The following is a 24428-nucleotide window of genomic DNA, read 5'->3' as shown; positions in this document are numbered from 1 at the left end:
AACCATTAGTGCGAATTAATGCTGTTCCCACTGTATATTCTGCATATATTAGAAAAAAGAATAATCTAATAAGAGATGCACATCTCCGGGTGAGGGAACACGAGCACGATTCACATCGTGCCTCCAGCTCCCAAGCCCCAGAGAGGGACACGGTACAACACCCGTTCTGCTCAATTAACCAGCCCGCTTTTGGGGCTGCCAGACCTTGGCCACTCGTCCAGAAAACGTAGCAAAGGTGCAAAAATTCACCACAAACACAGGGACTTCTTGGAGAGCCAAACACCTCCAAACGCTGCTGACGGACCAGGTCTCCTCTGCATTGGTTGTGCTGCTGCTCTACCCGCAGTGAAGATGGGAGAGAGACTGGAAAAGGGGTTTAGCATTTATTTATGGACTTCTCAAGCAATTTATGGAGAGAGGAGGTGATGGGAAGGTGCTATTGTGCACACAGACATGAAGGAAAAGAGCTTGTTTTGTTGGCAGAGCGGTTTTTTTGGGAACAATCCAGCTTATTGTGTAAAAAAGAATAAAAAAACCAAAACAACAACCCACAAAAAACAAACCATGCCTTGCCGTATTTAAAGTGCAAACATTTCAGCATAATGAACATCAACAACTGAATGAACAGAAACCACAGCTTTCCAGAACGAGAGGGAGGGTATTCAAACACAATATCAGGGATAAAGCCGCCGTGCACGTGCCCACATGGCATTTGGCATCAGCAGGTACTTCGGAATTCTGGCATCGTAGCTCACACAACAGGAGTTACACCCCACAGCCCCCCACACCCTAAGAGAATCCTCCTCTGGTACCTCGGGCATCACACACCAAAGGGAAAAAACAACCCAAATGTGAAGTTTCATCAATTTTCATTTCTGATTTGATAATACATTTGAAAACTGTGCTGCCCCCCAAATAGCACAGAGCAGAGAGATCCAAGACTTTGATTTAAAGAAAAGATCTAAGACCTCAGGAACCCCACAAGCCTCCTCTCCCAAAACACCACAGCTATTCCCAGCAGGAATTATTAAGAGCCCAGTTAAATACAGCACTTAACCACACACTTAACTCCCATTAACTTCACTGGAACCTCGCACACAGATAAAATTTGTCCGGTGTTTCAGGGCTTTTTCATCTCCCAGGGCTTTTTCCTCTCCCTGACAAGAATGGAGCTCACCCAGCTCTCCATGTGATGCCTCCAAACCACCTCGGGGCTCAGCACAATGGAAAAACAAACCCATGGGGATGGGTTTTCCTGCTGCACAGCTCCCACACTCATTGCTCACACACGAGCCCACAGAAACCTTTTAGTTCTGCAGCCCATCTTGACGGAACTGCTCCTTTTTCACGCAGCCCTCTCGCTGTATCGATTGGGAATATTGAAGTATAGGAATGCAGCAGATTTGGTTTTGTCTTGTTCTTTGAAGGGCACGAGACCAACGAACTTTTTTCTGGAGAAGGGAGGACAGGGCACCCTGCCACTGGGCTGGGAAAAGCTGAATTTGCACCTGCCAAAGGACCCTTTGCACCCCCAGCTCTGAAGAGCTCTGCACACCCTGGCGACAGCCCCAGTCCCCAAACTCCTGAAATTCAAGTCCTTTTTTTTTTTTTTTTTTCTTTATGGATGCAGGACATCAAAGGCAACAGGAGGAAAGCAGAGGTGGCAGCATGGCAGCAATGCCACCTGGGTGCCACCAAGATGACCTCCCAAGCTCCCTGGTATGCTGCAAGGGGCTGAGACAGTCTGAGACTCTCACTCTCCGTCCCAGCTGGAAGCAGAGGGTTTGGAGTGTATCTGAGTGGGATGCACGGATGGAGAAACAGGGGCTCCTTCCCAGATGGAGCGGGGACTGCAGGGCATGGCTGTTACAGCTGCTTCACCCCGCTCAGCTGCACCACACCATGAAGGTCGTGGTGGAAAGGCTGCAGCCCCCCCTCCCCAGCCAGCAGCAGCTGAGAAAGTGCCCGTTTGGAAGTGGGAAAGGATTCATTTCAATTAAATATGCCTGGTGCTCCAATCGAAACCAATTAATTCTCCCCATCTGAAAGCTGATTAGCCAGGCTACCTGGGTAAATGGATAACAACAGGCTAATAACCCCCTCCCTATGCACATACCAGGGCTGCCATCAGGGTTTTGACACTGTGTCTCCAGCCTAATTGCAGCATCTGTGAATAACTGCGGAGCAGATCCCAGCTCCATCCCTGGCAGCAGGCAGGGACCAGGTGAGGATGGCCACTTTGGAGCCAGCCTGACATCCCATTACTGCTCCCAGGCTTCAAACAGGGCTCTGAGCAAGCAAAGCTGCTCCTCCAACCCCAAAAGCTCCCTCATCCCCCTGGAAGCTCTGCTGGGCACTGGGATTGCAGTTCCTGGCTCTCCAGCCCTGTGCCCTCCCCTGGCTCTTATTAGCCAGTGTTTAACTCCACTGCTCATCCTCCTTCCTCATCCTCCCTCTGGAATGTGTTCCCACCAGCCCAGCCTGGGACAGACAACAGGAACACCAAGGCACTGGGGTTAATGGGCAGAGCTCTGCACCTCACCCCAAACCAGCCTAGCAGCCCCCAGGTTTAAGCATCCCCCACTAACCCAGGCTCCTGAAGCTGCTCAGAGCCTCAGCCCCTGATGTCCTCGGGGAGTTCAAACAGCTGAACCCAGACGTGGGGATGGCAGCCCTCAGGAGAGAGAAGGGGAAGGCACACAGCCATCCCGCTCCTCTGTGACCCTCATCCCCTCCAGTCCCTGTGTCACCACTAATGTCACCTCAGCCCTGGCCCCACAGCCTGACTCCCCAGGTCCCAGACAAGGGGCAGCAACTGGGGAACTAGTGGCAGGAATTTTCCATCTCTGCTCCCTATTTTTTTCCTCACAATTGGGAAGTGTTGACCAGCTAAAACCCACTCTCCCAATGGTGTATTTTTGGTTAAGAGCAAAGATGGAGCCAAATTGTGAACAGAGAAAAACAAAGACCTCAATCCTTCTGCCATTTTCTAATCAAATTTCCTTTTACTGATTTGACAGGCCTGTTTTGAAAATCTAAATTTAAAGCTAAAATGAAGTTAGATTCCACAGCTAAACGGGAATCAAGACAAAATGTTTCAAATGGAGCTAATAAAACCCTTCTGCCCATACCTCTGGGCTTACAAAGCTCCTCTCCACTCCTTGTTTTTGAGTAGTAAGCTTTACTTTGCTAACCACCCCCCACCATGCACAGGCATCCCCCAGCAGTTTGATTTTAGCCTGTAGGAGGCAGGAAAACAACTTCCACCCAGCTCCATCTCCTTGATGTGGTGCCTGTCCTGCAGGCTGGCCTGAGCTCACATCTAATCTAAATTAAGCCCAGTTTAGGCAATGCTCCCATCTTCAAAGGACCCCTGCAAAAGAAACAGCTTGGCCTGAGAGGGAAGAATGAATGGGAGATGAAGATCCAGCTGTGTGTGTTCCTGGAGAGGCTCACCTGGCTGACAAGGAGAGGAGGGAGCTCCGGGGTGGAGAGCAGCGCCCTTCGAGAGCCAGCACTGACCTGCACAAGCTCCTCCGCTTTTCAAACCCTCCCCTTGCTTCAAACAAAAAGCCTCTTGCTCCCCAGGGGCTCAGCTGTTGTCCTCAGCATCTGACCTTCTTTCAGGCTTTCACCACACCAGAGTAATTTCCCACAGAACAAAGGAAGCCAAAAGAAGAATGGAGTCTCTACTTTGTGCTACAGACAGAGCACTGGAAACTTGGCGGTTCAGCCCTTCTGGTCCATGGCTGTGATCCTTGGACAAGCCCTTGGAAAAGTTCCCTCAGGGAGCAGCCCCTGCCCTGTTGCATGGGAGTGGGATGAGAATAAATCCATAAATCCCAAGATAAATGCAGTAGAGTGCACTGGGAAGCAAAGAAGAGCAGCACTGTTACTGCTCTAAGAGCAGGTGCTCTCACACAAGCTGGACAGGGATGTGGGTTTTAAAACCAGAGGCTGAATGTGTCTTGCACAGACCAAACAGGAGCTCCAGGGAATGAAATCCCAGAACACAGAGCCTCAGCAATCCACGTCCCTGCCTCACGCACCAAATGTCCCTGTCCCTGCAGGGAGGAGCTGCTGGACAGAGAGGAATGGACGTGGCATCACAGAGCACAGGTGTTACCCAATGTTCAGAGGGCAGCTTGAAAATGAAAACAGATGTGTTTAGACCCCTCCTCTTCAAAAGCAGCAGCTCTGGTCACCCTCCACCCCTGTAGCCCTGGGGGGATGCCAGCCTGCATCCCTGCGTGCTGCCAGGAGCCAGAGACTTGCAGCGAAATCCTCAGAGCAAAACATTTACAGGAAAAGGGTTTCCATCCATCACCTCAAACTGCCTGCTTATTTAAATCAGTCCAAACACTGCAAAAGTTATCCAAAATGCTCGGCTGTGGCAAAGCTGGGCTGGAGGCAGAGCGCTGGTGCGGCTGCTCGTCCCTGATCCGTGTCAGACAGGGCAGGCTGAAACAACCGCCCACAAGGACCGGGAATTCTTGCAGAACAGGGCAGAGAAACATCCATCACCAGTGACAAAGGGTTATTGATCCTGCCCGAGGGCACAGAGGTGGATTCAATGACCGCTCCAAATCCCTTCCACTCCACAGATCCTAGAGAAAAGCAAATGTTCATCCCGCAAAACCCTTGAGAATGAAGTGCTCCTCTGAGTGTCCCAACGGATGGCAGTGCCATTGACAGGGCTGGCACGTGTGGAGGGGTTGGGGTATGAAGAAGCAACTCCCCCACTTAAAAAAACCAAACAACCCAAAAACAAACAATCCAAAAATGGCAACACAAAAACCAAAGAAACAAAACCCACTCTGCAGTCATGCCTTGCACAGCCAAACCCCTTGAGCATTAACCTGAAAAACTTGTTTAATAGAGCAACAAGGAAAAGTTATCAAATACACTCATGCAGCCTGGGGCGTGCAGGTGAACCTTCCATCCACACCCACACCTCTGTCTCGGCCGCCTCCCAGCCCCAGGGACTGAGGGCAGCATTCCTGGAGGTTCAGCACACTGAAAGACATGGAGAGGTGCAAGGAGAGCCACGGTCATTGGCTCATCCACTCCATCTTCCAGTTTTCAATATTTGCATTGTCAGGATGTTTTCCAAACACAGATAATCATTTAAACCCGAAACTTCATAGGAAAAAAAAAATGCACAATTAGCAATTCCCCCACTAATTAGGAAAGGAAGAAAGAAGTCCAAAGCAGAATTTGTCTGCATAAAACAGAAAAGAGCAATGAAATAGCTACATATGAATGTAATCAAAATGAAAATTAAAGTCGTGGTTCTTATTCCTGTGCATGACACCCTTCAGAACCCAGCTCAGTAAAAAATAAATATACACATAGTTTTATGGAGTTTATATTTCATGGATATACATGCACACACATGAACAGAGACACGGAATATTCATGGAGAGCTCTGGTCATAGTCAGCAGCTGAAGGGTCCTGGTGGGACGCTCAGAGGGACTGAGGGGACCCCACGAGCTGAGATGCTGAACAAGGGAACAGGCACATGGGAACTCACCTCAGCTGTGCCACAGAGGTCAGGGAAGCACATGGCCTGAACACAGGATTCTGGAAGAGGATGACCTCACCCTCCTCAGCATTTTTTAGGGCTGGTGCATCATTAGCCAGGTCTCCAGCTGCCCTCCAGGGGACAAGAGGATCAAGTGTGTTTTTCTCTGCTATTATACAAGACACGAGCTTGTGCGCATCCTCTGATGTGATACAGCTTCAAGGCTACACGGTCAAGCTTCCAGGGCTTGTCTCAGCTCCAGAGCCCTTCTCCAGGACAGCCGCACTGCTGTCACCTCACTCAGGGACAGGCCTTTTTGCGGGCAAGACACCTACTGAGACACACATGCAGCAACTGGGGAGACAACCCACCTTTCAAATTGAGTACATGCCCCAGAGAAGGTCAAGCTGTTCCCAAAATCAGGAGGGGTTTCACACTCAGCCCTCCAGCTTCTCCACGTATTCCCCCATCCTCATGCTGTACTCTCCTGCACCCAGCCCTGTTTCTCTCTTGCATTTACACAAAGCCTGAAATCCCTGCCAAAGCAAACTCTTGTTTTACTTCAGTATCACCATGATCTATGAGGGGGATCATAAGACCCCCTTCACCTCCCTTCTCTGCAGAAACCCCCTTCGCCTTCACCTCTCCCTTTTCTGCTCCTCATCCCTCCCCATGTCAGACAAGGATGTTCCACAGCCTTGCCAAGTGCTTTGGGAAGAGCCTGAAGGACACAAGAACAGCTCAGTACTGGCCACTGCATCAGCTGCTCTCCTGACCAACATCCCACCGCTGCTGCCTGTCATCTACAGGACATGGGAAGCCAAAAACCAGACAAGGAAGACAGGAGGAGAAGTATCTACCTGTCTGCAGCTTCCCAGCCCCAGGAGCCAGCAGAATTTGAGCACAGCCACAGCTCCAGCCCTGCACAATTATTTCACAAAAGGGGGAGCAGGGAGTGAGCAGAAGCACCCCAATAACACAGGAGCTCTCCCAGCTTTTTGAAGACATATGGCTCCTCTCCATACTTCAAGCAGTGACTCCTCCACGCTTCCAAATTACAGCTGCCTAAGCTGTTTCTGCAGATATTTCCTCTTTCTATGCAATCATTTGGCTAATAAGATGAGCAGGTTGGGCTCATTTATTTTGGACACTGTTCGTGGGTCATTAGCAGAAAGGCTAATCATTGCATTGGCAGAAAATATCACTTCTGCTTCAGAGCTGGCTGCACAGCACGGGGAGGGGGAGAGAGCAGGAGCCTGACAGAGCCTTAAAAAAAAAAATACAAAACCCAAGTTACGCTGCTGTAGAAGTGGAATTTTCCTCTGCTATTTCCCCAGGTACCTGCTGTTAGGACGAAGCGGACAGACTTCAGTGCCCGAGGCAGCTCTGCGGAGCTCGCGCTCCCTCTCCCACGCACGTGCCACCTCCAAGGGCCCGGAGAAGGAGCGATGCTGGCGGCAGCAGCCCGGCCTCCCTGGGCCACAGCAACACAGCAACATGTCCTGGTGATGCTCCATCCTCCGGGAAGACACCGTCATCCTCACCCACAGGCAAATCCAGGCGGGATGCAAAGAGCCCCATGGCACGAGAGCCCTTTCGGGGATGGTTTGGGGTTAGCAGAGCAGATCAGCTGTGACACCTGTGCTCTGCCCGCAGCACCTGAGTGCTAAAATCCACCTACAGAGACATTTAAAGAGCAATTTGCATTCAGTGTGAAGGCTAGAGTGCCAGGGGGATGCAGAACTGCAGGGCATCTGTGGAGCTGAAGCTTGAGTTTCCAGGAGACACAGCAAAGCTGAGCCCTTCCCTTTTCTCTCTCAAGAGGTGACAACAGAAGCAAAGACAAAGTTCTGAGACACAGCCGTGCCCAAACAGCAGCACTGAGAGCAAAGCTGCTCCCCAGGCCCAGCTGCTCCAAAACCACCCCTCTCCAAAGGCCCTGGGAGAAGCTTTGCCCTGCGGATATCGTGCCCAGGTAGAGCACAGGGACACAGAGCTGCTCCTGCTCCCATCTCATTGCAGCTGCTGCCTTCACCCACTGACCTGGCAAGGGCAGAAATGAAGTGCTTGAGGGGAACAGCTGGCCAGGGCACAGGTTGTCCCCTTCCCCAGCAGACACACAGCCAGCACGCCTCCTGCTCCCCTCCTCCAGCTTCTGCCAGCCCCAGATGTCCCAGCCCTGTGTGCTGCCAACGGTGCCATGACCTTGGCTGCTCTCAGCAGCATCCTTGGGGCAAGCACGGGATGGGACTCCCATCTCCCCTGGGAGGCTGTCAGCAGATGTTCCTCAGCTCTGTGCTTCCCCTCCTGCCCTGCAGCACCACAGCCAGGAGCCCCAACACACTTCCCAATTGGTTATACCAGGAGGGAGCTGGGCAGGGGGACAGCATGGCAATGTTGGGAGGAGGGACACCAGGAATTTGTCCCTGGAGTGTTCCAGCTTGCCTTGAGCCACCCATGCCGAGCCTCTTCCTGCTGTCCCCACGGGAGCGACGTGCTGTGCTCTCCAGGCCAAGCCCCTCCAGCCCCACGGCAGAGCCGGCTGCTCCCTGGGGAGCCCCGCGACAGATGGGGAGCTGGGGCTGGCTCTGCAGGGCTCTCCAGCCTGAGAAAGGGAAGAAGATGATTTGGGAGCTAATTTAGAGCTTGGATTTCCAAAGTCTTTTCAGACTCCGAGGCTACTGGCAGGCAGTGTTACAGCCCCTGCCAGTCTCAGCAGCTCTACAATGTCCTTCCCTTGGCAAGGGCAGCAGTGGGGAAAAAATAACAAGAGACATGTGATGGAGAGCTTGGCTGAAGGTTCCCTCCCCCCGCTGACCTGCATGCCAAGGAGGAAGAGCATGGGGGAAAAAAAAGTTTTAAAAGGAAAGAAAAAAGCCCACACTACTTGTTTTGCTGTGTCCGAGCTGCGGGGATGGAGCTGCGGCAGGAGGTGAGCAGACACAACCTGGGGCCATCGCTTTGTTCCGTGGCCAGGACAAAGCCATCACCCTCCCCACACCCCCCAGCCAGCACAGGGAGAGCAGGGCCCCCAGTGCCCGCTTCCCAGGCAGGAAGGAGCACTTCTGCACAGCCTCCCTGCACCCACGCTGCTGTACGGAGCCCCAAAAGCAGAACCTTGCACTCACTCCCAGCAAACCCACAGAGATAAATGCTGCTGGGTGCACACTTGTGCTTGCAACCTTGAGTGCATGGGGGTGAAACAGATTTTTCCTCAAAATTTCACGGCCCAAAAAGGCAGGGTGGTGGAGAGCCTCTCCCCTCCCCCGCACACGCAGCAGACCCCATGGAGGTGGCTCCTCTGCTGAGGATGCTGTGCAGAAAGGAGCTCACCAGCACCCAGAGGGTACCAAGGGTGAGAACCTGCTGCTGGAGAATCACAGCATCTCAGGGAAGGACAGGATGAGGCCAATATTTAATTAACCTTTTTTTCAGAGAAGGGAAGGGAAGGAAGGAGACCGATCAGAAGAGCATGGGGACAACCCCGGCCATCCAGCCCAGAACAGTCTGAGGGCAGCACTCACACACACACCCCCTGTCAGGGTGACAGCCGAGCAAGGGGGCATTCACCTGAGGAGGGGTGTACAGCCCCACCCAGCCACTGCAGCCCAACAGGTGATGGGAAAACACTCCAGCCTGCAAAGGAGGGAGCCTGGACGCCAGCAGAGACACAGACATCAGCAAAGGCATGGTCGGGTGAAATGTGATCATTTTGGCAAAGAGACACACAGCACATGACTGTCATTGACCTGCTGGCTGTGCATCACATCAGCGAGCTGGGCACCAGCCACCTGTGCAGGTTCAGCTGTCCCTGCAACACTTGGGATGCTGCAGACAGCCCTGGGAGCACAGCCTGCTCACCCGCACCCAGTGCTTCCCCCACGAGGTGCCAGCTCCCGGGTGGGGGATACAGGGATAGACGCAGCCAAATCCAAAGCAGGCGGGATCCTAAGGCAGGAGCAGCTGGGTTGAAAAATCTCTCTGTGTCTCTAAGCCCTCCCTGCAGAGCACACCGAGGCTGCCGAGATGCTCACGTGAACCGCTCTCTCCCTGTCATGGGGGGACAGGAGAAACACAAGCATTGAACAGCCCTTCTCATCCCTCCCTTCCCAGCACACAGGGCAGAGGGGGGAGAAGAATCAGGTCACTTCACTTCTCTGGTTTGACAAGTCTATTCCCCAGTTCCCAGGACACAGCAGCAGCTACTAGAACAACACCTCGGACTCCTCCTCCTCCCCTCAGCCCCCAGACCACCAGAGGAGGAGCTGGGCTGTGAGGCAGAGGCAGTTCAGTACACGGAGAGGGAGAGAAGAATCACAGCACTCATCCCAGCACAAGCCACGAGTGTCCCAGGTGGATCTGGCCCCAAACCAGTACCAAGGATGCCTCGAGACAAGATCAAAGTAGCCCTCAAAGGGGAACCTAAAATCTGTGAGTGCCACCAGCACGGCCAGTCCCAACACGCCCAGGCAACTGATTGTCAAGGTGTTTGGTGCAAAACAGGACAAAAAAGTAAAAAAAAAAAAGAAGAGAACAGCTGGCTGTGGCAGTGACAGCACCAGCCCCTCCTTGCAGCTCAGGTAAGGTGGGCAGACGAGCTTTCACAGCAATTTACACTCTTCCCCAGCCACATCCGCATCCTTTCCACCGCCGCAGCCTAGGGGCACAAGCCTTACCTGATAACCAAATCCTCACCTCAGCCCAGAGACATCTCACAGCTTGTCCGCTCGGTGCTGCAGGCATGAGGAATCCTCAGCACTGATTCAGGCTCTCCCTGGAGCTGCTGTCTCGTTCCTGTTTGTTCCCACGACTCGCAGCAACCACTGCTTTTGTTTGCAGTTTGTAAACAAGCCCCTTCCTCGCCTATGCCCGCACCACGGATGGCTGGCAGCCGCCACTCCATCCTCACCCCACTCTCCCAAACCAGCACCTCAATATGCATCCCTCAGCACATCCCAGCTGTGTGAGGAGACAAAGGACCAATGTCCAAGGGGATGAAGGTGTGTCTGAACCCACCTCGGAGGGTGTGGGGTACAGTGTCCAAGAGCTACACACCCCAAATCCCCATCACGAGGAAGAGCAGTGGGAGAAGCAGCTGCCCTGAGCCATCCTGAGGTCCCAGACACCCCAAGAATGCAGGGTGGGATCAGATCCTTGGTACCCAGCCCAGCCTTCACCTGCCTGGCCAAGCTGCATCCCAGCACCTGAGCTGGGAGAGTTTAAATCATTAATTTCTGAGGCAGAGGGAGGCTGGCAGGCCCAGCACAGGGTTGAGTAATGATGGATCTCTGGGAAAGGCCAAGTGAAACCTGCAGCTTAATCATGGAGAGAGACTCCCTCTGGGGCACTACCAGCACCCTCCAGCCAGACATTCCCCCACTGCAACTTCCCACTGCCAGCACATGGGGCTGCCTGTCCCTTTACTTCTGCATTACCAAACCCACCCCAGCCTCTGCAGAATGATGCCCAAAGTTGCTGAAGAAGCAGTAAGATTCAACACTGGGGCTGCTGTCTGTGCCCCCAACAACTGCTGCTCCCACCCCGCTGGTTTCACCCTGAGCCCGAGCTTGGTGCAATGAGGAAAACCACGGCCAGGGCAGCAGGAGAGCTCAAGCTTGCCCAAGGAATGGCTGGTGAGGAGCTGCTACCCAGCTACAGCTCTGGGAAGGGAAGCAGAGACACCTGACACTGCATCAGCGGTTTTGCTGCCACCCAGGGTTCCTCACCTTCCACCTGAATAAAAAGTAAGTGGTCTCCTCTCCCCTGAGGAGCTAAAAAGGAGGCAGCTACAAAGGAAAACCACCAGTTTTCCTGTTGGATAAAAGGAAATCTGGGAAACACAAAAAGGTGGAAAAGCTCTTAGGTGTGAGGAAAAGAAGCAGGTTTTAGAAATAAAGCAAAAGAATTTAGGAATCAGCTCTAGCTGCGAAAACTTGAAGATAGAAGAGGATACAATTATACAGCAAGCAAGGACATTAAAACAATGGTTAGAGTTTCTAGGTTTGGCTGAGATAGGTTTTGAAGTTGCAAAAAATACGCTTAGCAAGATAGATAAGTTTAAGCCTAATCATGGAATATTGTGCATTATGATCTAAGGCATAACAAGCAAGTATTGTGTACAACAGATGCACGTGCTTTACTGAAGATTGGTTAAAACAGTTGTCTGCAAATTTTTGAAGCACGCTAATTGGCTAAGAAGCTTTTAAGAATTCTCTGTAACCAGGAAGTCTCTGGATGCCTGTGGCGGCGTGAGCTCTGTACCATCTCTGTCTCAACTCTGTATGTGAGACTGAAAACGGAATAAAAGAATAAAAAGGCTCCTGGAGCGCCTGTCTGGGTTCCCCATCCCGTTTGCTCACCAAAAACACCAACAGGGAAACACAATGAAAAAATGTCCAACCCCTGAAATCCATGTGCATCCCAGCAGGGCTGGGGCCGATGCTCACACTCACTCCCTCTCCAGGCACTGCCATAAATCCAGCCCCAGAAGCACCCACCTGAGGCAAAGCCCAGCCAGTCAACCAGCTCCTCTCAGAAACAGTTATTTTCCTGCAGTTTTATAAAACTGGATTTTAACAGTAAGCACAATTCCATTTTTTCTCTCTCCCCTTTTCCTTTGCTGCACATCTTGAGAGTTCATGACGAGGCTCCTGCTCGGAGCAGGCAGAGACCTTTTGAAAGCTGAAACAGAGCTCGCTCCCCATCATCCGTGGGGATGGAGGAGGGAGGGAGGAGATGGAGTGGGAGCCACAACAGGTAAAAATAACCATACTTGGCCTGATGTTGCTCCCAATTAAGGCAGTGGGAATTCTGCCCAACTTCCAAAGCAGCCAGACCCAGACACACACAAAAAGGGCTCTGCTGTATGAGCAGCCTAACGATGGTCAGAGAAAATCATGGATACGTGAGCTTCTTCCCCCTATTTCGTGCTGGTGGGAAGCTGAGCAGCCCCTGCCCTGGGGCCAGGCACTGCAGAGGCTGCAGACACACCAAGGGTGATGATCAGACCCACAGCACCACATCTCCTCTGCTCCAGGCACAGTTACTCCACACAGAGCTTGGAAAGGTTTTTTCCAGGAACGGTTTATCTGCTCAGACAGTTTCACATCAGCTGAAACTAAAGTGTAAGTGGTTTTGGGGAGGATATAGAAAGTGTTGAAGAGTAGAAACATTTCATTCTGACACTTCCCTGAACAAAAAGCGCTCTGCCTTTTCACGGCATCACGGTGCCTTGTGAAACCAAGTCCAATTTATTTTTAAATGGAAAAAAAATGAAAGCCCAAACTGAGAGCAAATATATTTCTGGGGACAAATACGATATTGCATTTCATCCTGTCGTTAACACTTACTCCCATCTTCGGGATTCACCGACCAAATGAGAGCTCAGCCTTTTGTGGTGCTGCAATGTAACATCTTTCACCACCACCTTGAAGCTGTTCTGCATGAGGTTGAGCACAGCTCACCCTCACACGAGCCAGCGCCTGACACCGACAACACTTGAACGGATGCAAACATTTCCAACTCACATTCAAACACGAGTAACAACTGAGAGCAGCGAGAACCGCAGATAACACAAGATTTGAAAGAGAAAAAAAGGCACTTCACTGCTTGTCTGAAGACCAGCCCAGCTTTCAAGCCTGCAGGCATCCTCCTGGGGGTGTGAGAGCTGGGTGAGGCTCCTCACCCTCAGTCAGAGCCCATATTGTACCAACAGAAAGATGGAGATTACAATATTCCTGCTGGGAATAAAGTGTCAGGCACCCCCCAGCACAGCACAGCCTCACCAGTGAGGAGACAACACCCTCCACCCTGCCAGCATTCCCGGCACCCGGCCAGGCAGTGCAAGGTCTGCATCCCAAGTAAACGCTCTCCATCGTGAGGTACTACCTCGGAGCCAGGGGCCACCCACACCCAGCCATCACTGGAGAAGGCAGCATCCACAGGAGTTTTCCTGGAATAACATTTCCTGACAATTTTAATGCCGTATGTGCTTTGGAGCCTGGCAGTTTAAAGCAATTAGACCCAGGCTGGGAGCTGCAAAGCATTTCTGTGTTTACGTCAATGTTTCAGAGGTACCAATCCAGTACTCCCAGCACTTTACACACAGGATCAGCACGGGGCTCCCACGTGGAATTACTCTCTCCAGGAGCCCAGCAGCTCAGTGAGACCCAACCTGTGGGGGAGAGGGGTGGAAACCAGGAGCTGAGGCAGAGCCACCCCACTGAAGCCTGGATTTCCATCTGCTTGTCCCACACTGCGAAACAAAACCACCACCAAAAGGTCAGGCCACCAGCTACACCCTGCAGCGCTGTGGATGTGAGTACTTCTCCCAGACAGATGGTGGGAAGGGGAAGAGTGAGGAGGAGGAAGGAAGGGAACAAGTTCAAGAGAAGCCTCTGAGATCAGCAAACTGATAAAAATACCCTCTCAGCGCCGCTGGCATCGGAGGGACCCGGCCCGGGGGCGAAGGCAGGCACAGAGCGTGTCCCACCCCGTGCCACCAGCTCACACTGCTCTGATGCTCCTCGCCCCACTCCCAAAACCTTCCCTCTGGCTTTTTTTCCCTCATCTCCTCACGACTTCAGCATTCCCCTTTCCAGCTCTCACACCCCCTGACAACACCGGCCACTTTTCCAACGGGAGTTTTTTACTTTTTCCCTTCCGTCCTCGATTCTCAGCACGTCGAGGCTGGGGAAATTTTCTCAGGCTGCAGATCCCTCCCACGCCTTGATGCCATCTGCCAAAACCAAACCCCTTCCCAGTGCTTCCCGTGGCTGCTTTTCCCCCAGCAGCAACTTCAGTTGCTCTGGGGATGACATGAGGAAGTTTAGTTTGCTGCTCAGTTCAGATGAACTGAGAGCATTTATTCAGCCCTCCTTTATCAGAGATGCAAATCAAGCACTCCAGTTACATATTTTAACACAGTGGGGTGGAAAAAGTCTGATGGAGAGAAAGCCATAAAGGACCTAATGTATTCACTGGAGCTAAGGTGGAAAACTGAGAGATTAGTGAAAAATTATTAACATAACAGGTGCCATTGTCACAGAAGTGACAATTTAAAGACAAATCCCCCCAAAATGAATTCCCTAAATACAAGAGCTCACCATTAACTACATTTAGTCCCTGTTTTATACTGGCTTTGCAGAGGAGAGTGGAGGGGAGGGGGAAGGTGAATGAAAGAGGCTCCTTCTCCCAGACAGCAAGAAGTTGGTTAATGAAACATTAAAACGGAAATGGAACTTGAAGCCAAAGAATGTCCCATCTTGGGAAAGAGCAGATGCCACGACAGTGTCAGGGTGAGAGGAGTGGGACCTTCTTCCAGCATGGACCAGCAACAACTCCTCAGTTCCAGTGCTCCTGCATGGCTGGTGACTTCAGCTTCCAGCTGGGCTGAGCTCTAGGCCCCAGACCCACGGAGCCTGCAGGCACTCAGCCCCTCTGCCCTGAGCCACCTGATCCAGCAGAGATCCCACCAGTCCCTCTGGCCACCCCGAAGCAGCTCAGGAAAGAGCTGAGGGCCACCTTCAGCAGAGTGGGGAGCACTGGTGATGGTCTGAGGATTGCTTGGTCTGCCATCAGCACAGAGCCTGCAGCTCCCATCCCCATCCCAGGGATTTGGGGATGCTTAGTCCACCCCATCAGGGTGGGCAGCTCCTTCTTCTCTCCCCACACACGATTCTCACACAGGGACATGCTGAACCCAGGGGTTTTAGAGCTTTTCTTTTAGGTTTTTCTTTTTATAAAAACAGCTCATTGGAGATCAATTTAGCTTTTTAATACCTTTCAGATAAGAAAATCTGCTGCAGCAGCAATTCTCTCCCTATCTTAATTAATTTCTAAACACATCACAAGCTGGAAGTGCATGTTTGATGAATCTGGTTGACCTCCTGGTGCAAAAATGATGACACAGATGTTGTGCCATCTTCACTACCTCATTACTCATGTCACACCAGGGTTTTTTTCTCCCACTGAGCTGCCTGACAGGAGCTCCAGTGCTGCCATCAGCAAGACAAGCTGCAAAGAGCCAGAGGGAGGCTCAAGCAGTGCTTTGCATCCACTGGAAAAGCCAGGTCCACTGGTGCTGCCAGCAATCCCACAGGACACAGCAGCAGGCAAGCACAAGGGAGGGAGGGAGCTAAATCCATGGGAAGTTTTGCACCAAGGAGGACTAAATACTGCTGGATAGGGAAACGAGGCACCACACAAAGAATGGTCAATCTGAGGGAATGCTGGGGCTGAAGGAGCCCCAGTGGGGATGGGCCCAAAGCCCACAGGATCTGGAGTGATCCCTCAGAGAGCCGTTTGCTGGGCACAGTGGGAATCAGCCCAGCTCTGAAAAGGGTTTCAGCCTCCTCTCCCCTCCCATACAAGCTGCAGTAAGCCCAGTTGCACTGGTGTGATGTTATATCCACCTGTGGGAAGGACAGCAACCACAGAATCATTGAATGGCCCGGGTTGGAAGGGACTTTAAAGCTCATCCAGTGCCAACCCTGCCATGGGCAGGGACACCTCCCACTATCCCAGGCTGCTCCAAGCCCCATCCAGCCTGGCCTTGGGCACTGCCAGGGATCCAGGGGCAGCCACAGCTTCTCTGGGCACCCTGTGCCAGGGCCTGCCCACCCTCACAGGGAAGATTTTTTTCCTAAAAGGTGACAGCAGCAGCTCCTAAAAACTTTCTTGCTCTTGGAGATTCCTTAAGGAAGCAGAGAGCTGCCCAAGCCTGAGGCAGCCCCAAGGATGGGCCACCAGGACACAGCACAGGGTGCACTGGGGCACAGGATTCCTGCCCAGCTCCACTTCAGAGCAGGATGTGAGAGCAGAGGGAAGAGTTTAAGACCACAATTTATACCCAGCTCAGGGGTTGATGGAGCACAGCTTTGGCAGCTGATCATTAGGGGAACATCAGGATGTATGGGAACAAGAAGAAAAAAGGGAACTCCACAAATATGAGCTGAAGAAAATCCTCTGGGAGACCTAGAAGCCAGCAGATAACTCCTCTGCTGCCAGCACAGCCAGCAGAAAGTGGGCATTAAAAATAAAAAATAGCAATTCTGTTAAAAAGCAGCCTGATGAGGTCTGATCACCTTTTACTCCAGACACTTTAATTGTCCCTTGCAAGGTGATGGCATGAGATGCACCAAGGCTTTTCCTTGTGACCACTCTCCAACAAACCCAGCTTATTTCTGCTGGAGCTGGAGCAGAGGCAGCGCAGAGCATGTTTACAACCCTCACACCACGTAGGGATGGTCCTGGCTCTGGTACCCCACAGCCAGGACTTTTACTGGAATCACTCTCAAGAGAGGAAAACCCATCCCTCCACCAGCAGGACGGGATGGGGCTTTGCATCCTCTTCCCAAACCTGCATCCCGGCACTCACAGGCTGCAATGGTCCTACTGATGCCTGATAAAGGGGTCCATGCAGGGATACAACCTGCCTGTCCCACCCAGACCCACCCCTCCACCCCTCAGAGCCTGACAAACAACCCCCCTCTACGGCCAAAGCTGCTGGACACGGCCCCGGGGCTGGATTTAGCATCACACAAGGCAATAATTAAACCAAGACACAAGGCGGTGGGGAACAACAAAAAAATAAATCCCTCTTATGTTTTGTTAAATTCAGCAATTTACAAGGCTGGAATAATTAGTGGTTTAAAATGTTTTGACACAAGCAGCCCCAATAATCATGATAAATCATATCAGGCATATGCCCAGATCCTTGAAGTGACAGATGACAAACAGAGCAGTGACAAGACGCTCCATCACGCAGGGAATCATTGAGTTAATGGAAGAATTATTGCTTCTGAAATCCACTCCAGTCCCATTGTGGGGAACATTCCAATTTATCAAAGCCAAATGAACATTAATTGCTGCAGCCTGGTAAGTTTTCGAGCTGCTGTGACCTTCATTGAATTTTAATCCAAAACAGATAAGATTTACTTCCACACAACAGGAAACAACACAATTAAACCCAAATGACAGCTGAGATTATGGTGAAAAAACACAACAGGCGTAATGACAAAAATATTGATTCCTTTCTACTTGACACTGGGCTAAAAAAAAGGTAAATAAATAAAATCTTGCATTTGCATATTTGTATTTCTTTTCCCTTTATCCCTTCTTTTCATTTGGGAGACAAATTTCAGACACTCAAGCCAAGAGGAAATGGGTGGCAGAGAGTAATGGAGACTGAATTCCCTTTAACTGCAGTAATTAATGTTATGTCTCATTGGGGAGAGATTAAGGAAAAACAGTTAGGAAAGGAAAAAAAATAAAAATTAAGTATTGTCTTGCTGTCAAAGACGCCCTTGAGCATGGGAAGGGAGGTGTGAAGAGGGTCACAGTCAGTGCTTTGCAGGGGTAGATGGTGGCCACAGGGACACGGGCCAGGGACACTTTGCTGCTGCACTGGAAGCAAACCAATCCCAAACCAGAAAGCCACAGATTGACAGCCAGAATCACCAGAAGGAGGAGTAAACCCAGGATTTGCACCTCCCTGGGGCCCCCATGCAGCACTGAGGGGGACTTGGCTTTAGAGGCAGAGCAGGAGCTCCCAGCCAAGCCATAAACACCTACAGAAATCCAACCAGTTCCTGGCTTGGAGGTGTCTCACTGCCCAATAAAGCTGTGCCAAGTGCTCTGTAAGAGATGGATTAACCAGATCCCCCAGGCAAACCTTCCCCAGCTCCTATAAATCACCTGCAGCATGAGGAGAGAGGTAAAAGCAAGTGCTACAGCCACTTAAAGGAGATGAAGGAAGCACTTTCCCATGTCCCCTCCTGTCCCCTGGGGAGGGATGCTGGGCTGATGGACAGGGCATGCAGAGCCTGAATGCCAAGGCAGCACTGGGGTGGGCTGGAATTTTGTCCACGGCAGTGTTTTAGTTTATAGAAAGCACACAGGAGACGTTGGGCTTCATGACAGGAAGAGGAAGGAAAAGCATTTGGGAAGCTGGGGAGGAGGACACAGGTTGTCCAGTTGCATCCCAAGGCAAAAGGGCTATGGACACAGAGGGTGTGGGGACAGGAGGGGGTACCCAGGGAACAGCACAGCCAGGGAACCCCACTGCTGGGGTCAGAGAGCTCAGGTGATGGGGGCCCTCTGGGATGTGCTCCAGCTGGGATCATGAAGGAAAATAAAGCAGCCCAGGGACCTGGGTGAAATATTCCACCCAAGAAACAAAAGCTGTGCCCATTTTATTTCAGCTACAGAACTCCATGAGGCCTCAAGGAGGAAAATAACAACTAACCAACAAAACGGAATCATCTTTGCTGGTAACTCAAAACTTGGCTCGGGTTCACTCAAAAAGTTAATGAACCTTCTGAAAATTCTGGGCAAAGTTTCAAGCCTGTGCTGCAATCCTGACCCAGGAAAGGGATCTGCAGGGCTCCTGCCTCCCCAGGGACACATGTGCAGCCCAGGCCCCATCCCAGACACACATCCATGCCAGGACCTTGGCTCCTGCTGCAAGGAATGTCAGGATTTATAAAGACAGTGGAATTACATCTCGTTCTGTGTGGAAGGAACAGCTCCTTCTCTCCTGTCCTCCTGCTGCTTTTGCAGAAGGGAAGAGAGGTTCAGAGCAGGAACTAACCCTCGTCACAAAGCCATGGGTGCTCCCACACCATCGGCAAAGCACATCTTCCCTGGCTAACCTGGGATTAGAGGGCAAAACCATTTCTGTGACATTTCTGTGGCATTCCCAGCAATGCTGTCAGCTCCATCCCACCGGCACGGCTGCTCCCACCTTCCGAGGGGCAGCAAAGCAAGGCTTTGGCAGGAGCTTCTCCAAGGACCTTCCCAAGCATCAAATCATTACAATCATCTGCTGTATCTCAGAGAGCACCTTCAGCAAGGACTGAGGACCAGGACTGAATCTCCCCTGTTACAGGAAGTCTGCATTTCAAGCAGGAATCACCAGGCTGCAGAGCCAGTGTCACCCCACAGACACAGGGCAATTCTCCACGGCTCAGGTTTGCCCACAACAGCCAAACAATCCCTTACTCAAACCTCCTGCCAGGGACTGAGCTTAGCACACCCAAAAGACACAAGTTGTGCTGTCTTCTTTCTTTGTTCTGTCTCTCACTTACATTTTCAGGCTCATTTTCCAAGTACACATTTCTAACCCCTTCCCCCTCTCCGATCCCCCATCCCATTGACAATTTTAGCAGGACGTAAAACCATTCCGTATCCAACTCAGTAAGCTGCAGCCCCCAACTCCTTTCCCTTCTGCCATCCTGCATCTTATTGTTCCCAGGAGCCTTAATGGAATGCCTCTCTGCCCTCTCATATGCACTCAGCGCCCAATCTAAAGCCCCACTGAGGAGACACTCCAAAAAAACAGATTTAAGTTGCAAAAGCCAAATAGCTGCTTGTTCAAATAAAAAAAAATAAAGCATTTGTGCAGCCATTGTCTCTGTTCCGCCTTCCAAACCTAAGGATAGAAGTTGTGGAGACGACACAGATTCCCAGAGATGAACAGATTCACCTTTTGCAGAGGGTTGCTGTGCTGGGACCCCCAATCCCATAAAAGACTTGCTTTGGCAAAGGAATGGCATGTATACACACTGCATATACCAACCTAACTTCTTTCTTTATCTTATCCCAAAGGGATTGAAGGGACAATACACTGAATCCCATTTTACAGATGGAGCTCTAAACCACGGAGGAACCATGGACCAGATCCAAATACGTAGGCAACCACCTCGTGTGATACCGAAACTTTAAAAGGCAACACTGCACATAAACAGTGCGTTAATGAAAGGTCACAAACACCCCAGATGGAGACATTCAAAGCACGGGATCATCTTTTTACTTTTAGGTCACATTTGTCCTTTGCAAGAAATGCTGCAGCCCTTACTCACTTCAAAGATAAACTTCAGCTTCAAAATGAAATGGCCAAGCCCAAATTCTTGCCTTTGCACAATGCTCAAAACACAAAGAACAAGCAGAAGTATTCAACTGGCATCTCACTATTGCTTCCAGAGAGGCCAGGGGATGGGCAACCCGGTGTGCCACGACCTTCCTAGAAAGAGTGTCCTGCAAGGAACAGCTCTTGCAGGGGCAGTGGCCGGCTTCCCTGGGGAACAGGTGATTTCAGCAAGTGTAGGCGATTCCTCAGCTACAAGTGATTCCAGCTTTTGTGATTCCAGTTCTTTGTGAAATCACCCAAGGCGAACTCGGGGATAGAGAGGCAGGAGCCTCGTACAGCAGTTCCACAGAGGCAGCTTTCCTTGTCCAGCAGCCCCTGTGAAGGGAAGGGCAGGGACAAGGCTCCCTAATCAGGGCTGGGGGCAGGGGTTCTATGGGGTAGGCAGGGGGTGGGGTGGAAACCAACTGCCAGCTGGGTACTGGGTATTACCATACAGAAACAAGGCGTGCTGGGGGTGGCTCACTTTGTCACCATGACCCAGAGGAAGGTTGCTTATCTCTGGGGAAGATCGTCTTGCCCTCAAGTCTCTTCTCCAAGGGAGAGAAGAGGGCTCTTGTGCCATGGGCTCCCAGCCCTTCACACCTCACCACTTTTTGGCAGAGACAGGAGGAACTACAAGGATCCTTGTTACCCTCCCACCAGCTTCTTCCCCACACTCTGTTGCTTTATTTTGTTTCATTTTCTGAGAAAACAAGCATTCTTTTTTTTTATTTTTTTCCTGGCCCAGTCAAACACATCTCTCCCTTTCTGGAGACCCAACCAAGAAGGGACAAACATCTGGAACCCAGACTCACCACCCTGCTCCTCATCCCCCTCCTCCCACCACACCCCTGGCTGCCAGCCCCCTCCTCCAAAGGGGTCCCTCCATCCCCTCCGATGCCACCGGCAGCTGGGACTCACCATGACTGAGATATGAAGAATGTGCATCTGCTCCTCCACGATCTCCGAGGGCTCCTGGAGGCTGGGGGGGGTGGCCCGGGAGAGCTGCTCAGCGCTGCTCATGGACACGTGGAAGTACAGGGTGCCATTCTCCAGCCACTGCTGCTTCCAGTGCACCTGAGAAATGTCCGACACGGTCCCCGACATCTCTGCAGGGACAGAACGCACAGCTGAGGGTCAGTTTTCTCCATGATGCCCAAAGGTGTTATTCTAAGTCATTGAGGAAATTGGGACTTTGGAGTCTTACCCCCAGAACTGCTTCTATCTAATTTTAACCTCTACCTGTTACTTCCCCGATACATGAACACTAACGTTTGTCTTCCCCAATGAAAAGCAAGGGGCTACAGAGTGCCTTGGGATTTCTAGGCCAGGAAGGCAACAGTAGTAAATCACACAGGAGGCCCTAAACCTCCCATGGCTCTCCCAGGAAAAAGGCTGGAAGGAGCTCCCAGGGAGCTGCAGCCAAGCCCAAGGGAGTTTCATAGCTCAGGGAGGACACTGTGCCAGACAAGGCAGGATGCAGACACCAGTACACACTGTGCTGGCATTGGCAATGGAAACCTTCTTCCAGCTGTGGGGCAGCAGCACAGCTGTATTTAACAGGGACACTCTCAGCACAGACTGTGAGCACCAGGAGCAAGGGAAGACCACCAGGCTTGACAAATATCTACTGACCTTGGGGCTGCATCTCTCAGTCACCTTCTGCAGCTTCTGCTGGTTTTACATCCCACCCCATCCTGATTTACAGCACAGGCGCCCTGGGAGCCGGGATTACAGCATCCCAGCACACATACCCACACCACCAGCTTTCCCTGACCTGCATTGAACTGGGGGTTTGGACAACCCAAAGGGCTCCCCCAGACCTGCAGACCCAGTGAAGGCAGCAGCTCCCAGCTTCAGCTGCAGCTCCTGAGTGGGCCAGGAGCACTGACAGCTCCACAGCTGCCCAGCACGTTGCACATAGACCTCTGCAGAGAACGGGTTTGGCAGTTTGGCAGCTGAATCAAAACCGGGGAAAAAAAAATGCTAGTACAAAATAAGCCAAAATATTTCTCCCTCCACACATCTTTTTTGTGTTTGTTTTTCCATTTCCAGTAGAAGCAATGGGAAGCAAGACAGGTCTTCTTAGTCACTGGGCCCACAGCTTCAGCAGTCACCGGCTTTGAGGGAGACCCAAATTCAATTCCCTCCTATTTGGGGAGAGACCAGGTCTGACAGCCCCTGCCCCACTGTCTGCAGCTGTGTGTGCCCCACAACAGTCAAGAGCACACGCTCAGGTACTTCTGGCACCACAGTGGAAACAGAGATGAGGTTCTCCTCCTTCTCCTCCACCCTGTCTGCAGAGGGTCAGTGGGGGGACAGCGCCTGTTCCCCTGCAGGCAAAGCAGCCAGGGAATGCTGGTGGCATTTTGCATTTCATTATCCTGAGCCCAGCTGGGCAAAAGCACGTCCAGTTCCAGCTCCCAGTGGAGAGGAAGGAAGGAACAAGCCCAGCTGAGGCTGTCCTCAGGAGCCACCCACACCTTGCAGGACACGATGCTTCAACAAAACGTTCGGGTGGTGAGCAGCCACTCAGGCTACAAGACCAGGCACTTCCACTTCTACAAACCCATGTCCCAGCCCAACAAAAACACCTCTCAATCCTTCAGGAACAGGTTTTCTCACCCCTGAAATCAATATATTTTCCAGCAGCAAGCTCCTGGCTTCCCAACATGGATCGAAACAGAGCCGAGCAACCTGCTCATGGAGAAGACCCCATCACACCACAGGTCCTGCAGGGCTGGGGTCAGGGACAAGGCCACCCCATTACTGCCAGATCCCTGATTCAGCACCTCACTGGTGACACCCCGAGCCACCACAGTGTCACCTCAATCTCACCAGAGGGGCTTGCTCATTGCCTCTGCCCCCCCAGCACAGCACCTTCCTTATCCCCAACCCTGTGCACACCTGAGCACTCAACAGAGAAAAACCCAACAGCTCCTGACCACACATGGATCCATCAAGAGCCCACACTTGTGCTTGGGAGGGGATGCACGAGCTCCCTGTCACATCCCTGTCACTGCCCTGACATCCTGCTAATGGCCCTTCTCTCCTTTGACATGAAGAACTCTTTGCTGGAGCAAATCAGCAGCAGGAGGGTGTTGCCTGAGCACTGGAACCTGTAAATCATGGCAGCCCTGCAGCTGGGAACCTCATGGAATGAACCCTGTGTCTCTCCTCTCCGAATAAGGCTAAAGAAAGAGGTTTCTTATAGCAGTAAAAATAAGAACAAAATGAGAGAAATATCAAGGCTGCTTAATTGCAGTCATCTTCCCAGCAATACTTCAAAGGTCTGTACTGAAAAGCATCTCCTTGTCTAATTAAAATCAAAACAAATGCTACTTTTAGGAGCAAAAGCACTCACTCAGCTTTGCAGCAGAAATCCAAGATCATCCACAGAGGCAAACGGGCCATGGGAGAGCACAGCAGCACCAAGGGAGAGACTCAGTTATGCAAAGCCATAATCTTAATTCTGTCCAGAGGGACAGTCACCCACAGGAGGGGATGGTTTACAGAATTACACACTCATCACACACGTATCCTGCAGCAGACCTTTCCTAAGGAGCTCAGGAAGGAGGTTCTATCACCCAGCCCACAGCTCAGACGATGGGGATGCCACAGGACCCCACTGCTCCACTTGCAAAGGCCACCTCCCATTAGAGAAGCAGGGAAAAAACCTCCCGGGTCAACCGTTCTCCAAGTTTTTCCCCTTACACACACATTTTTCCATGGGATGTTTAAAAGATCACAGAGAACATTTCTCAGGAGTTCTGAAATATAGGCAATTTTTTGGATTTTAGCCTAGACTGAAGATAAGCCTGTTTCATTTTCAAAAGGTCTCTTCCAAAAGTAGAAACTTCAATTTAACATTCATTTCACAATTTTAAGCAAACCCAGCAGCCAGGCAGTTTGTGACAAACACAGACTTGCCAAACCTGGGTACCCATTCCCACATACCTATAAACACTCGTGCGCTTGAGCTTTCATTTCAGGGC

General features: G+C 51.5%; 1 protein-coding gene across 1 annotated transcript in view; it reads right to left on the bottom strand.

Annotated features, from left to right (window-relative positions):
- The window catches only part of ASTN2 (astrotactin 2), a 271503-nt gene that overhangs the window by 245535 nt on the left and 1540 nt on the right, over window positions 1-24428 (bottom strand). Inside the window, exon 2 of the mRNA XM_039561485.1 lies at window positions 21355-21542. Within this exon, the coding sequence (XP_039417419.1) occupies window positions 21355-21540 (186 nt within the window). The 5' untranslated portion in view covers window positions 21541-21542. The remainder of the gene's footprint in view (window positions 1-21354; window positions 21543-24428) is intronic.

This window comes from Corvus cornix, chromosome 17 (assembly GCF_000738735.6).
Source record: "Corvus cornix cornix isolate S_Up_H32 chromosome 17, ASM73873v5, whole genome shotgun sequence".
Taxonomy (NCBI): Eukaryota; Metazoa; Chordata; class Aves; order Passeriformes; family Corvidae; genus Corvus; species Corvus cornix.
The sequence above is the reverse complement of the archived record's forward strand: the minus strand, read 5'-3'. Positions and strand labels throughout refer to the sequence as shown.